Raw genomic sequence first — 14576 nt, 5'->3', positions numbered from 1 at the left:
TCGTCTTGCATCGACTTTGTTAAAGGTAAATTTGGATTTTTTTTTTTTTCATAACACAAAGCGTTTGGCACGATTTAAGATTAAGAGTTGTGTTCATCCTGTTTAGAATAATGATCACATCAGTTTCTCCAGTTATGCATTGAACATCCAATGTTTAGTGTTTTGTACCACAAACAATCAATGAATTGATTTATAATCCTACATAAGTTTTCGATCATGGTTCAGAATGTCATGCTTCATGGTTTCAATCAGGCAGAGTAAAGACTCCAGGTATGACTTCTGAGAGAAATCATCTTTCATCTTGAACTGACAAAAAGCAGCCTCATGAATGAAGGATCAAACTTGTGAATCTCTTCTGCACAATCGTGGCAAAACAGTTTTTTAGACGGTGGTTGGTGCGTCAAAATGATGCAACTTTAAACATTGATATTATCTATTGTATTATTATTTGATCATTGTATTAGTGCACAAACATTTAAAGTGCTATTTTGAGTAAAGTATTGCGATAAAAATACCGCGCGCAGCGTCGACGCGCGCTGACGCGCAGAAAGGGGCCGAGCGAGCCAGCTGAGCAGGTTTTATTAGTTCTCGGTACTTGAGCTCCGTGCAACTCAGCGACATGGCTGCGTTCATGCGAGCTCGCAAATATGTCCGCTGCGTGGTCCGTTTCTCCGACCGTGAACTGTAAGAGAGAGTTTTGACCACCACTCTGAGCGTCAAGAGAAAACTATCTGGCCACGCCGTGATGGTGAGTCATGGTTTCCACGTCGTTCCTCCGACAGGAGCCTGTTAGCTGTTAGCTCCATTAGCTCTACAGCTGAACACGAGTTTCGCAGCCGTGTAGCGTCTCACCCGGCTCAAACCGAATTATTGCACAAGCTTATTGATATCCAAGCTCGACACAAATGATAGATTTGCAACCATGAGCTACTCGTGTTGCACAATTCATGCATTTTGTTTTTCATAACAAGCTGGTATCCGGAAGTGACGACCAGCCACTGTGGACGCAACTCAGAAGTCCAAGTTAATATTTTATAGAAATAGATCTGAGAATGAACAAAACCACGGTGTAAAACAGTCTCAAATGTGTAAGTAGTGTGTTCTTACTGGTTATTAGGTCTGAAAGATGTGGTGAGGAAAATTAAATTGCAATTTATTTTGACATTATTGCGATTCAGAGTTCGATTTTTTTGCATTATTGCATAAAAAAAAACAATAAAGCATTGTGTTGTACGACCAACGTGAAATCTGATAACACGAGCACAAATTCCCTGTAAGCCAGACCTGCATATTGTGAACGTATACACTGATATGAATAACATTTTAATTTAACTACTGAACTGCAAAAAGAAAAAAACAACACATTGAAAAAACATTAAATCAGTGCAGAATATATTGACTTCAAACCCTGTAAACTTGTTGTATAACTGTCCTTTACTTAAATGAAATTCAACAAGGGAACAAACCACTGGAGAACATAAAAAATGTATAAATCAAAAACCTATTCACAGTGTTGAGGGGGACCACTTTGAATCGATAGAATCCTTCAGGCCTCTTGGTAATATTAGGTTTGACCGCACCTTATATTTGGTGTGTTGGTGAGTAATTTCTGAAGCCCTAAAGCTACCGTTACATATTTTACATTTTTTAAATAGCAATAGGTCCTTGCCTGTCAACGTGTTTGGCAAGATGCGACTCTGCCTGTGCTCCTGATTCAGCCTTTTGTGGTGACTTATTCTGTCTGAATGTTTTTCAGTCCCACTAATTTCATGATCTGCGGCATGATGATTCAGTAGTGATGTGGAAATTTGTCAGTGTCATTGTGGGTCTGTCATTGTGCAAGATATATTTTGGGTCTGTACAGTGCTCCTCAAGTTATGAACCTCCATGTCATGTTTGTAAAACACTTGAAAAAGGAATATTCAAACACATTTAGGGGAGTTAGTGAATTTATTTAATGAATAATAGTTACTTGACATTGCATATTTTTTTATGTAAAAAAAATATCAACAATGACAACAATCCTAATTTTGGAATGATTTCAGAAAAGGTTAATAAATTATTCAGGTTACTTTTCAGTGATAATAGCAGCTTTTATGCTATACAGGCTGAAGAAAATGCAGATATCGAAGGAGCTATGGAGGAGGAAGAGGAAGGTTCGGATGATCCCAACCTCAACGTAAGTGACGTTATCAAAATCTTGGCTCACAAACTTGTTCTCTGGTAGATGACACTCCACTGGTCCCTGGATCTTTGTTGGTGCCTGTGATGTACGCACAAATCTAATACAGTATCAGTCTTGTTGTGATTTCCTTGAAACACAGATGTGTAGATTTGTCTACAACCACCTTCATCCTGTTTTAGATGGTTAGTTCTGTTTGTTGTGATAATGGGTCCAGTTGTAGTCTGGCAGTAGTTCGGTGTTTTTCATTCTGACCATGAGAATATTACTGTTTAGGGAAAAGTTAAATACTGATGAGTGTATGTGTGTGACTTTCCTTTCCAGCTGGAGCTCCACGCATTCCGCACGCAGTGGATGTCGGAACTCAAGCCGAGTTCAGAGGGTAGTGGACAGGGCGGCAGACTGCTGCGCGGCTCAAGTCTGAAGAAGACGCAAGACGCTGCTCGGGAGGAAAAAGTATGCCCACATGAATCTCACAGAATTCAGGTCGGTTTGTAAACATGAATCGTCTGTGGTCAGGCCGCCGAGCTTTTCTTGAGAGCTGTTCAAGAAGAACAAGATGGAGCTGTGTATGAAGGTCGGTGCCACGCGTGTATTTGGTTTATCTTTTGTTTGGAGTGTTGTAAAAGTCAACACCTTTTCATTTCTATGACAGCTATTAAGTTCTATCGTATGGCCATGCAGCTCGTCCCTGACATTGAATTTAGGATCAACTACAGTCGTCCTGATACTGATGGAGTGGAAAGAAAATTGTAAGAATCCTTCTTTGCTTTTTAAAAAATATGTTGCACTCATTGATTTGAATGTTGTATTTATTTAACCTAAAGAAAACATGAGCTATTGTCTGACTTGTTTTTGTAGCTGTGAAGAAAGTGACGTCGACTGCGACATCGGAGATCTGGTCACCTACTTCGAGCAGCAGCTCACGCTGGACAACGCTTTCCCAAAGATCTGCTCTCCTGAGGTGGGAGGGACTCAGAGACACATTTCTGGTAAAAACAATGACTCCATGGCCTCGTGTGGATTTTTCCCTTCACCCATGTATCTGTTTTGTCATGTGACTGCAGAGCTGCCTCAGGAAATCCTGATGTATATATTCCGTTGGGTTGTGTCCAGTGATCTGGACATGCGCGCCCTGGAGCAGCTGTCGTTGGTTTGTCGAGGGTTCTACATCTGTGCGAGGTCAGTCTTGTGAATCTGTGTCTCTCATTTGGAGTTGTTAAGTGTTCCATTCATCTCAAAACCTGCTTTGTGCCTTTTTTAAAAATCAACTGAAGAATTGTGACCCAAGTTTGTCGGAGGATTACAGTGTATGTTCACAGAACGTTTGACTGTCGATTCATTTTTAAGATATTAAATGGACTGTTATCAGGCTTTTAGCTAGAGGGTTGCAATCAGGCTTTTAGCTAGAGGGTTGCACCCTCTAGCTAAAAGCCTGATAACAGCTAGAGGCTAAACTGCAAAACATGAAAAAATGGAAACCCGGCGTCCTGTTTCCTCAGCAGGACGCCCTAAATGTATTATTAGTGCCTGTATAATGCCCAACTCACAATGTCATCTCACTGGTTTACATAAAACTGTGTTTCCGCCTGGTTAGTTTGCCAAATCTGGTCCCAATTCGCAGATTCTCGAACCTTTTGTAACCATATTCTGGTCATCACGGTCGTCATTTATATTATCTATTATATTGTTCATTAGCCAGGTCTGAAAGATTTGCTGCCCGGCGGCAAGCGGACGAACACACAGCCCTTTTAGAATGAGCGCAAAATAGCTTAACAGGGATAAAAATTTGAGTAGTTATTTATTTAATTGACAAGCGTTTCTATATGTATTGTTTGAATGAATGAATGTTCTGGTTGTGAAGGTTTAGATACAACTGCATGCTGATCTTGGATAAGGGGCGAGGTTATGCATGTGGGGTCTGGGTTTTGGACGACTCGTTTCAAAATCCCAGCTAAAAGCCTGACAGTTACTTCTACTCCTTTTGTCCAGGGAGCCTGAGCTTTGGCGCTCAGCATGTCTCAAAGTGTGGGGAAGGAACTGCACCAAACTTGCACCCTACCTGTCCTGGCGGGAAATGTTTCTGCAGAGGCCACGTGTTCGGTTTGATGGTAAGTGCGACGTTGGAAGGGATTCCATTTGGATCGGCTGACACAAGTGTGCAGTTTGGTTGTCTTCAATGCTGAAATGTGACCACATCCAACCCTTTGTTTGACTTAAACAGGTGTTTACATCAGCAAAGCGTCGTACATACGGCAAGGAGAAAAGTCTCTGGACGGGTTCTACCGGGCCTGGCACCATGTGGAATTCTACAGGTGAACATCCAGCGTCTGTTTTGGCTCAGAGCTGAACTTAACTCAGCGTTGACGTCACAGGTACCTGCGGTTCTTTTCTGACGGCAGCGTGATGATGCTGACGACCCCCGACGACCCGCTGACTGTTGTCCCGCGCTTGCGAACTAGGAACCCCCGGTAGGACTTTATTCATGTTGAGTTTTGAGTGTAAGGTTGAAATGAAAGAGAGAAGTTTCTAGTCTGTTGAACGTCAAAGACAAAGTCAGTGGTCAGTTACGTTGTCAAATCAGTTGGTTTAAGACATCGATTGATATGATGCAAGCGCCACTGAATATTTGTGACACAGTGATTAAAAAAAAGCACATTTATTTCTGTTTTTGCCATCAATGTTTTGCTGCGTGGATTGCTGCCTCCTCCCTTCAACCCCTTGTGAACGTTACTGTGCTGTGTTAAGCAAAAATAAAGAAGTCTTGGACGTCTTGTGTGAAGTTTCTTTCCCCCCAAATCTCTGCAGAATGGAGTCGGTTCTCTTTGGTCACTATCGCCTGTCACAGGAGCGAGACAATCAAACCAAAGTCTATGCTGTTCTCTGCAAGAAAAAAGAAGAGGTGAGTTTGCCTTTGATGTTTATTTCAGTGGCCAACTGTAAATCCAGCGCCTGTCAATAATGTGATGTTATTTTCACATTCCTCTCTTCTTCTCCCGACAGAAACCAGTTGACAAACAAATGAATCGGTTCTGCAGGCGGAACCCAGCCCCAGAGGCCGAGCAAAACTTCTATGTGGGACTGCATCTGTCCTCCAGGGGGCGCCAGCGCTTCTGCAAGCTGGAGTGGTTTCAGCACTCGTACCAAGTCACCTACAAGTAAGGCTCACGTAAACACACGAAAGACACTTTTAAGCATCTGCTTTTCTTTCCAGGCGGACCGGGGAAGTGATCGACACGACCTTTGACCTGGACAAGATGTACACCCCTTTCTACTTTGCACGTGTCAAGAGTTACACAGCTTTTTCGGAGCAGCCACTGTAACCTGCACGCAGCCTAAGAAGCTTCATGATCTAGCTGAGGTTCTTCACACCAAAATTATGACAACCAGTCTGATGAAGCTGCTGACTCCTTTGATCCCTGCAATACTGGGAATATTGTCTTTCTGCAGTGGAAGTTGAGAGGTTTATCAGTGACGCCCCCCGACCCGATGAATGTTCACGTTTAATGTGTCTCGGCGCACACTTTTCCTCAACTGAACAACCTCACTGCTCTGTAAACCGAATCTGTTAACTTGGTTGTATTTTCGCTGCAAATTCCCAAGCATGAATAAAAAAACGCCTCAAGAACAGAGGTTTGCAAAACAATACCACTGTGTTTCTTGGAGTTTGACAACAGACCTTGCAGGTGTGTGTGTGTGTGTGTGCTCCCATCCTGTCGAGGACACGCAGGAGGATAATCCATCTAACATTCTCCTCAGAGCCACCACAGATGGATCAAACAGGATTTTGGTGAGAAAAAAAAACATTGAAACTGTATTAGATTACTCGGCTATGATTTGTGTCCCAATGGCTTGGCTATAACACAAATGTAGGTCAGGCGCTATAAACGTGCTTTGATCCATTCTGCCGCTTGTGACAGTTATAAAAGTTATTTTAATATTCCACTGTACAAAAACAATAAAAAAAATCTATCTGCAGACTAAATGGTAATGTGTGCATTTACAATGCATTTTCCCAACAATTTTAATCTCAACTTTTCAAGAGGTGATGGATTTGTTGGACGAAGGAGATGGAAATACCAGGCTCAGTTTCATGCATGTGGTGCTGTAAATGGTCTGGAGAGGTTCAGGTGGTGGAGGCACCTTCTGATTTGACTTTGTATATTCTACTTAGTTAGTTTCTACTATTAAGTATATAATGTAGCTCCACTTTACAGTCTCAGTGTGTCTGAGAAAAGTGGATCCGTTGTCAGTTGAGGACTCACTATCTGTTGATCCTTGGCGTCGCGCCTGGTGTCTGCTCGGGGAGAACCCTGGGTCAGAATATTATCAAACTTCTGATTAGCTGCCACGAGTGCAAGTGTGACATCATGTCTGGTATCAAGTCTAATGTTTTTTACAACCTCCTGCCTTGTAACGGGTGACAGGGCTGTGATAACACCAATACAAACCTATCGATATAATAGCTTCTTGAACGTTTCCGAAAACCTGATGAGTTTGAGCGTGTGCTGTGCTCTGTGTACACAAGAGCTACAGTAAACCCAAGTGTTGAAGCCAGGCGGAAACACGTCAGATAAAAGCCTCTCCTGTTCAACCATGGAACCTCTGCTCGCCACATTTTATAATCTCATTCAACCATAAAAAATCCACCACCCCCCCTCGATAATGTAAAATGAGTGTTTTGTGTTTTGTGGGGAGCAAGTTTGGTGGCTATAACTGAGTGAATTCCATGCATATCTACTGTTACCGTCGCTGTTATATAAATTACACTGAGAATTATGCAACATATGTCGACGAAACTCAAGCAGCGACATGCAAAAAAAAAAAAATCACCTTTTCATGTTTAAACAGCGGAACGTTCTCTGGACTGTGATGAAATATGAATCTGCTGGTGATATTGGAACAGAATAATTCATCTAAATCATCTGTGAAGTTTTAATATTCTCTTGTTTACAACAAAACATGGCATCTTGTAACAAGAGAGAGACAGCTGCGCAACCACGTCAGGCAGCTGAGGAACACGCTTGTATGAAGGTGCAGGACACCTGGACGCTCAGAGCTGGTCCAAAGCTCGTCATACCTCGAGAACATGAATAATTTAACACAAACGTCGCCTAAAGAACGACTGTTGCTAAATACTTGATAAGAAGTGCGGCAGCGTTTGTTAACAGCGACTGAGGATTAGGAAACTGCTGATCAGTCCACTTTCTTTTGTCGCTGTTTTGAGTCTGCATTCCCATTTGTGGAGCGCCAAGAGTTCTGGTGACTTTCCACTGCTTTGTGCTTCTTGTAGGCCTGAGGGAAGACAAGGGCATGTTAGTGCTGCAGAGGTGCTGTAGTCCCTGCCGACATGTATCGATTAGCAATTCCATATCAGTCATTGAAATACTTATAGACGTTGGGTAATTTTTAATAATTCATTTAGACTGGATTCTCAGTTATCATTTCTGCACATTACTGTTGTATTTATTGGTATTGTTTAGTGTACTTGCCATGTTTATTTTTCTGGTGTCATTGTCGACACACTGTTGTCAGTGTTGACTGTGTTGTTCTTGAGCTTTGTGTATGTCTTGTTTATGTCTAGTTTATATACATAAAGAGAGCGAGAGAGACACAAAACTCATTCATATAAATTATATGTACAGATGCAAAAATAACTGATTGGATTCTCTATTTATTTTATTTTTTTATACTGATATGAAACAGCTGAGTCAAGATGTCTTTTTTAAAGGATCATTTTTGAACCTGGATTATTGTGATGAATAGATCAAAATGTGTACATCTTTTGATGTAAAACTTAAAACTAAAAATTTGTTTCAACTATGTAAACAACTTTGAAACTAGAAGTGGGACTTGATACGAAAATGTTGATAACTGATTTGATGATCTTACTGTAAACATTAGGGTTTTTCTTTTTTTAAATCTTTTTTTCTGTGATTAATTGAAGACCCAACCCTTATTGAAAGCATAACTTCAATTGCTTCATTGCATTATGCAGAGTGGAAGGAAGGTGCAGGGGTCGGTATCACGAGCGAGGGGCGCTGACGGAACTGACCTGGAAGTAGAAGTTTGAGAAAAAGAGGATGAGAGTGATCATGTAGCAGATGAGGAAGAGGAGCCAGCCGAAGGGGAAGCCGCACGGCCAGATGACTGCAGAGGCCGTCTGCAGGACGGTGATACAGAACTGGATCTGCAGAGGAAATATGACACAGATGAGGTCGCAGGGACCATATGGGAAGGTCTTATTGATCTGTAGACCAAAATATCTGGAGTGGACGGTGTTCCTGACAGTCCAGGGACGATGGAGGGGGGGAGGCTGCTCACCAGCTGTAACTGTGTGATGTACTTCTTCCACCAGAGGTACGGCCGCATGGCTGGGATGGCCGAGAGCAGGTAGTACGAGTACATCACCACATGGACGAAGCTGTTGATGCAGGGCCCGAAGAAAGCTGTCGACGCATGACAAATCTTGCTCATCTTTGCTACTCATTTATAAACTGGCTGGAAAATCGACAGAATCATTCCCAGGTTCAACATAGTCCGATATATCTTGTGAATTATTCAGAATGTCAGCGAAAGAAGCGAGACTTGGCTCACTCACAGTGGCCGCAGGGGATCCAGTTCATGACGAACCACCAGATATTCAGCATGCTGGCGTGGTGGTAGACGTGAAGGAAGGTGATCTGGTGGTTGTTTTTCCGCAGGATGAAAAAAAACGTGTCCATGAACTCGATGAGTTTGGAGAAGTAGTACCACCACAGGACGTTCATGACCTGCGGAGAGGATCCATCTTCATGAGAGATGCTTTCTGAGCTCCACGCAGAAAGAACCATGCAGCATGCGAAAATGTCATCAGGAATTTAAGCTCTTATCATTTTCCTTTGAGACTTGCTTCCATGCCAGCGCAACACACAACGATGAGGTCATCGCACTGACATGACTCAGATTAAAACTGACCCGCTGGCCCTCATCTGCCGGGATTTATGAGTTGTTGGAACCGGGACATTGGATTTAGAAACTGTATAGACTGGAAATAATTGAAATTGGTTCTGTGTTAGTGACCCACCTTTGTGTCCGCCGGGCCAGCGCTATGCGTGTCCTGGCAGTAGAGGTTGTAGCCGCCGTGCCACGCCGCGCTGAGGAGCTGACGACAAACCGGAGAGACCTGTGATTTTATGGTTCACCATAGAGCCGAACGGAATACTAGCATGGAGCATGTCAGAGTCGTGGCAGAGGGCACCATTTGTTAAGTATTTTGCAAGGTTGACTTGATATTCTTATATCCTACTTAGGTCTCGTGGACTGAGGCCTCACACGGTGTGTGAATTTTTCATGACCTGAGAAGTGGCTGGCAGCGTAAATCACTTTCTTCAGTGTTCAACATGTTTCCAGCCAGTCAATAGTTTGTTAAAGATCAAGTCCCTCACATAACTGGCAGAAATCTCACAACAAATATGCTGTTTAGACTGCACAAATGGATTGGATTTTAGCCAACCTCCATCTGTCAGACACAATGATCATAATGTCAGTCTTGTGTTTTTATTTTTTTCCTTGTATTTTTGTGAAGTATTGTTTATTAATGTCCTGGTATTGTCCTAGTTTACTTTTTCTGCTTTTAATACCTCAACCTAACTACCATTTTAATCCAAATACATCTGCTATATTTTCTGATCAATCCTGTTAACAGACTGTCCTTCACCCACTTTAAGTTCCTGCTCTATCTGTACTGGTTCAGGTGGTGGTGTCAGGACTGCAGACTGTTGGTCTTGCTGTTCTCCCCAAGTTCCAACCCTCCCCCTGTCCCTGGATTGTCTGCACTACTCCGTTGAAAGAACTTTGTATTGGGTTTTTAGTTTCTTCAGCACTCTGTTTAATCTACCCAGACCAAGACTTTCAGGGCCCCGAGACCGGGTTTGGCCCAAGACGAGGTGCAAGATTAAGAGGGAGACCAAACTGAGTACAGAACAAAGTAAAGGTTGGATTCAATGATGGCATTTCATTTCATTTCTCTTCTTTTGTCAGAAATAAATCAGAGTATTTATGTGATTGATACAGTTATGCTTCAGTATTCTGTATTCAGTTTGGTCAAGAATTCAAGACCGTCTTAGTCTTGGTCTCAATATGTTCTCGGACCGTCAAAGTCACCTGAGTCAAATCGGTCTGTGTGTAGTTTCAAAAAGTTACTGCATAGAGATTCATGGAAATGTAAATAGAATATGCAAGCATATTTGAAATGAATCACACTTGCAACCTATCAGATACTTGTTTATGACTTCACCAATTTATCTTATCAGATTCTATTTTCCAACCCGATCTGTGTGACCACGCCCCATGACCTCAATACCTCGTAGAACATGTAGAGGGAGAGAAGTGTGAGGCCCAGGTTGTAGCACACGAGGAGTCCTCTGCATGACAGTGGCGGCCGGCTGCTCATGTACTTGGGCCCCGTCCATACGATCAAAAGGTACATGACAGTGAGCACAAAGGTCGGCGAGTAGTTGTCAAGCAGGAGCCATCCCTTCACCTGCTGATCTGGGAGAGGGACAAACTGGATTAGCACACGCCTGCGAGCCAGAAAGATGTGTGTATTTATCTGGAGAGTTGACTTCTTGTTTAACATTGTTGGTACACAAACATCAGAGGGTAGATTCTCTGAAGACCTGCAGGGTTTGTCACCAGAATTTTAAAGTTGGAAGAGCTCATCTCACCTCGCGGACCCAGCCAGGACTCCAGGTGGATGTTGAGTGTCTGATCAAAGTGCTCCATGTCTCCTGGAAATGAATCGGACTTTAGTGATGGACTTTGTTTCCAGAGGTGTAATTTGAAGTGGCAAATTCTCCCCTCATACTCTTCATCTCTTGAGTCTGTTGCTCAATTATTCCTCCGGATCTATCGCCTCTCTCACTATTTAATACCCTGCTTGGTGGTGGGGAGTACCTTTACGTAACTGGGCTTCAACACTAGTCTTTGTGTGAAGTAGTATCAATACATCCTCAATCTCTTGATGGTGCTCTATCACATTCCACAAGCTGTTGGGGAAGCCGTCCCTTCATGAAATGCAATCCGTTCAGGGGCTTCACAGGGACCCATCATTCGTCCCTCTTGGGTTCTTCACTGAGGTGCTCTGTTATCCTTGAAGGTATTTTTTGTCAAATCATCCCACTTCTGACGCCAGCACGGGGAATGTTGAGCACCTGTCCAGGGCCTCCTAGCCTTACGTTGATAACCGAGGGCTGGAGTGTTAGAATGGTGGTCAGTACTCACTTTCTTTCAGTTGGTCCATCATATTTCTCCAACCCTTCCGGAGGTCAAGCAACAAAGCCCTGTTAGGTTCCTTTCTCTGTGATTTAATTGTTTTTTATACGCCTTTCTTGCACCTCATGTTTTACCATCCCACTTGCGGCACCATCTGAATCTGAACTTTTGGAGGGAAAAAAATCCTTGAGAGTCTTGCTCTTTAATCAGGCATTCACTGTCTATTCCTCTTTTGTTCGACTCACTTAGCCGTTCAGCGACACATGTACATTTACTCCAGTAGCTCCTCCATATGCATGACACACTACCACCCCACTTCTGAGACCATTTGTGACGAAGCATGAAGAACGCTGGTCTTGAATAGTTGGTTTAGTGGTGCTCAGGCAGCGGTACAGACTGACGGCTTAGTCACCTGATGCGAACCGTGATTGGCTGTGTTCACGGTACAAATCCCTCTTTCTATGTCATTATACGCCAATGTCACACTGCCTTTACCCTACCAACCCTGCCCTCAGTGATCTACCAACTTAAAGCCTCTCAAACCTACATCCTTCACTGGAACTGCCCTCAGTCATGTCAGCTAGCAGAAGAAATTCCCATGGTCTCATGGAGTTATGTTACATAGTGTCACCACATTTGCTAAAAACACACAAATCCAGTCCTTTGTGTGTGCAAACGGCACAGTATACAATATATATAATATATAATATATAATAATAATATATATATATCATTTAATTGCACCACAGCAGTGTTAACTCACGATTAATCACAAATTAAACTGTGCAATTAAAAAAAAAATTGTAATATTTTGGCAGGTCTAATAAGAAGGCTTAGATTTTATGGTCATCTATAAAGTACCTACATCTTTATCTTAGGAATAAAATATTTAAACTAGGGCTGTCATTAAATTGAAAATTTAATCTCAATTAATCGCTCAGTTAAACTCAGTTAACTCGCGATTAATGGCTAATTAATCACACATGTTGTATGTGTTATTAATGAAACTTAAGCCGTTTTCACCCCCAGACAGGCCGATAATGCTTTCCTCATGTAAACATTTGTTTACTCCAACAACCCAACATAACAGATGATGTCAAGAACATGCTTTAGAAGAACCTCAGGCACAGGCAAGATTCAAAAACATGCCTAAAGCCCAACATTGTAAACATTATTGGCTGCTCTTGTGTTGAATAAATCTTCCTTTAAGTCAAGCTTTAAGCTCTAGTGTGATTTAAAAAGAAAAAAAATCTATTGACAGCTCTGATTGAAATCTGACAGTGACCTGCAGAAGTGCATTGTAATCCACACCTTCTCTCAATGTGGGTCGTCATCCAATCATATGAGTCGAGTCCAGTGCACCATCCTGGGATCATTTTTCCTGAAAACCCTCACATACATGGAAAGGTCACTCTGGGAGCACATCTATTTGATACGAGTTTGCAGCAGACAGCAGCACAACATTATAATCTGCTGGTCCTGAATCAGATCATGGTGACCCACAATGCAGAGCAGCCAGTGACAGATTAACCATTAAAGCTGCCCTCTTCCAAAAAGACTTCTGTATCATTGTCCCGTGTAAGCCTTCGCTCTGATAGTGGCGATGAGCGATTGAAGTCATTCCTCATTCATTTTTTACACCCCCTTGGAAGTGACGTGAGTGTTTTTATTGAAGTGTTTAGCAAATTATTTATACTTTTTTTTTATTACTCACTTCAAAGACTCACAAGAAACTCCCCGAGCAGTTGTCAACACCTCCCACTGCAGATGAAATTTATTGTCCTTTCACCACTGTTTGATTTTATTATTGACTGCCTCAAAAAATACTGTGCCAACTATCACCATTATGACCAGTAATGAATTATAATGATGCTAATATTCCTGATATGTATACAAACTCGACTACTTCAACATGATGTTGGACAGTAACCACCACAACACTATGCAATTACATGGTAATTATCAATGCTTCCAGCAGCGGTACCGCTACTACTCTTCCACTACAAATATCAAATCACTTTCTCAGCCACCATTGTACTGCTAATTTAACCACGTGTACCCTAAAAGGTAGCACCAGTATTCCAAAATGACTGATAATAAAACTGAAATAAGTTGTTTTGTGAGCAGCCTTTCAGCAGCAGGTCACTTACATGCTTCAATATTGTCACTGTTTTCACTCATCCCACACACACACACACACCCACACACAGGCTGAGAACACACAAGCCAGGTCCATCAGTCTTATCCACCTACCTCAGTGCACAGACACGCCGGTGTTGACTCTGGGCTGAGCGGCCGATCTGAGCACAATGTGCAGCCCTGTCGCTCGGTGGAACTTAGTGGGAGGGAACTCGTGCACACATGCACCTAAACCCTGCCCAACTGTCAAATCTACGGCCACCAACACTGAAATCAGCAAACACAACTCCCAGTCAAAAACCTTACATCTACTGCGAGCGATAAAGAAGTTACTTTCATACAAACCCTTTCTTAGTTGGTATCAGAGAGGGATGAATGAGGTCTGACTAGGTCATGGGTTCATGCCCTCCACATAACGCTCTCCTGTATGAGAGGAATAAGTGGGGATAGATGGGTGCGTGTGAGAGTGAAAAGATGAAACACTCCGGATTCACAACGATAAACTACACAGAATGTATGAATGAGAGCAAGTTTCAATCTGACGTCTCATTGTTGTTATTGCAAGTCCCATAATGCACTGCAACAGTTCCAGTTTTCTTGATCAGTTTTAAATTCAATTTATATTCAGACAAATCCACGTTTTTTTGGCTCCGAGTTCAACTCTCCCATGACGTTGAGGCCTGTGACGTTTCATTATGATCGTCATTATGCTTGGAAATGCTTTGCGTCATGAAGTGCGAGACGGAAGCGCCGATTTGCTGCGCACTTATCAACAGAAGTCTGGCTCTCTGTCCTCACTGGCTGCCGCGCCGCTGGCCTGAGGTTCCTGTCAATAATTACCCGCAGCATGAGTGAAGCGGCGGTGACATGCATCACCGTTCAGTTTGGAAGGTTCCCGCGCATGTGTCGAGTCACTCGTAACACTGATCAAAATAGACGAAACAAAAACGACATCAATGAAAGACGAGATTAAATTAAATAGAGACAAAGCAATCGAGAT

The 14576-nt window shown here is 42.6% G+C and overlaps 2 protein-coding genes across 2 annotated transcripts; one reads left to right on the top strand and one right to left on the bottom strand.

Moving 5' to 3' along the window:
- Nucleotides 1–568: 568 nt before the first annotated feature.
- fbxo9 (F-box protein 9) lies at nucleotides 569–5815 on the top strand. Its single transcript, XM_053875102.1, has 13 exons — nucleotides 569–748; nucleotides 2108–2179; nucleotides 2507–2638; nucleotides 2702–2759; nucleotides 2838–2934; nucleotides 3044–3174; nucleotides 3250–3364; nucleotides 4175–4293; nucleotides 4407–4497; nucleotides 4558–4653; nucleotides 4991–5084; nucleotides 5186–5340; nucleotides 5397–5815. The coding sequence occupies exons 1-13, from the start codon at nucleotides 746–748 to the stop codon at nucleotides 5503–5505; spliced, it is 1272 nt and encodes a 423-aa protein (XP_053731077.1). The 5' UTR covers nucleotides 569–745; the 3' UTR covers nucleotides 5506–5815.
- Nucleotides 4952–13797, bottom strand: elovl5 (ELOVL fatty acid elongase 5). The gene is made up of 8 exons (XM_053875103.1): nucleotides 13691–13797; nucleotides 10891–10953; nucleotides 10527–10714; nucleotides 9249–9326; nucleotides 8784–8955; nucleotides 8507–8631; nucleotides 8238–8372; nucleotides 4952–7477 (listed from the first exon to the last, which is right to left on the bottom strand). Exons 2-8 carry the CDS (start codon nucleotides 10946–10948, stop codon nucleotides 7379–7381), a joined length of 855 nt encoding a protein of 284 aa, XP_053731078.1. The 5' UTR covers nucleotides 10949–10953; nucleotides 13691–13797; the 3' UTR covers nucleotides 4952–7378.
- Nucleotides 13798–14576: the final 779 nt, after the last annotated feature.

Source organism: Synchiropus splendidus, chromosome 9, assembly GCF_027744825.2.
Source record: "Synchiropus splendidus isolate RoL2022-P1 chromosome 9, RoL_Sspl_1.0, whole genome shotgun sequence".
NCBI lineage: Eukaryota > Metazoa > Chordata > Actinopteri > Syngnathiformes > Callionymidae > Synchiropus > Synchiropus splendidus.
The sequence above is the reverse complement of the archived record's forward strand: the minus strand, read 5'-3'. Positions and strand labels throughout refer to the sequence as shown.

Excerpts from the sequence above, each read along its gene's own strand:
- elovl5 (XM_053875103.1), bottom strand. The coding sequence starts at position 10,948 with ATGGAGCACTTTGATCAGACACTCAACATCCACCTGGAGTCCTGGCTG. Across the intron at positions 8,373-8,506 it reads ACATCACACAGTTACAGCTG|ATCCAGTTCTGTATCACCGT; the intron begins GTGAGCAGCCTC and ends TTTCCTCTGCAG. Across the intron at positions 7,478-8,237 it reads TCTCAAACTTCTACTTCCAG|GCCTACAAGAAGCACAAAGC; the intron begins GTCAGTTCCGTC and ends GTCTTCCCTCAG.
- fbxo9 (XM_053875102.1), top strand. Across the intron at positions 2,760-2,837 it reads AGATGGAGCTGTGTATGAAG|CTATTAAGTTCTATCGTATG; the intron begins GTCGGTGCCACG and ends TTTCTATGACAG. Across the intron at positions 3,175-3,249 it reads GACTCAGAGACACATTTCTG|AGCTGCCTCAGGAAATCCTG; the intron begins GTAAAAACAATG and ends ATGTGACTGCAG.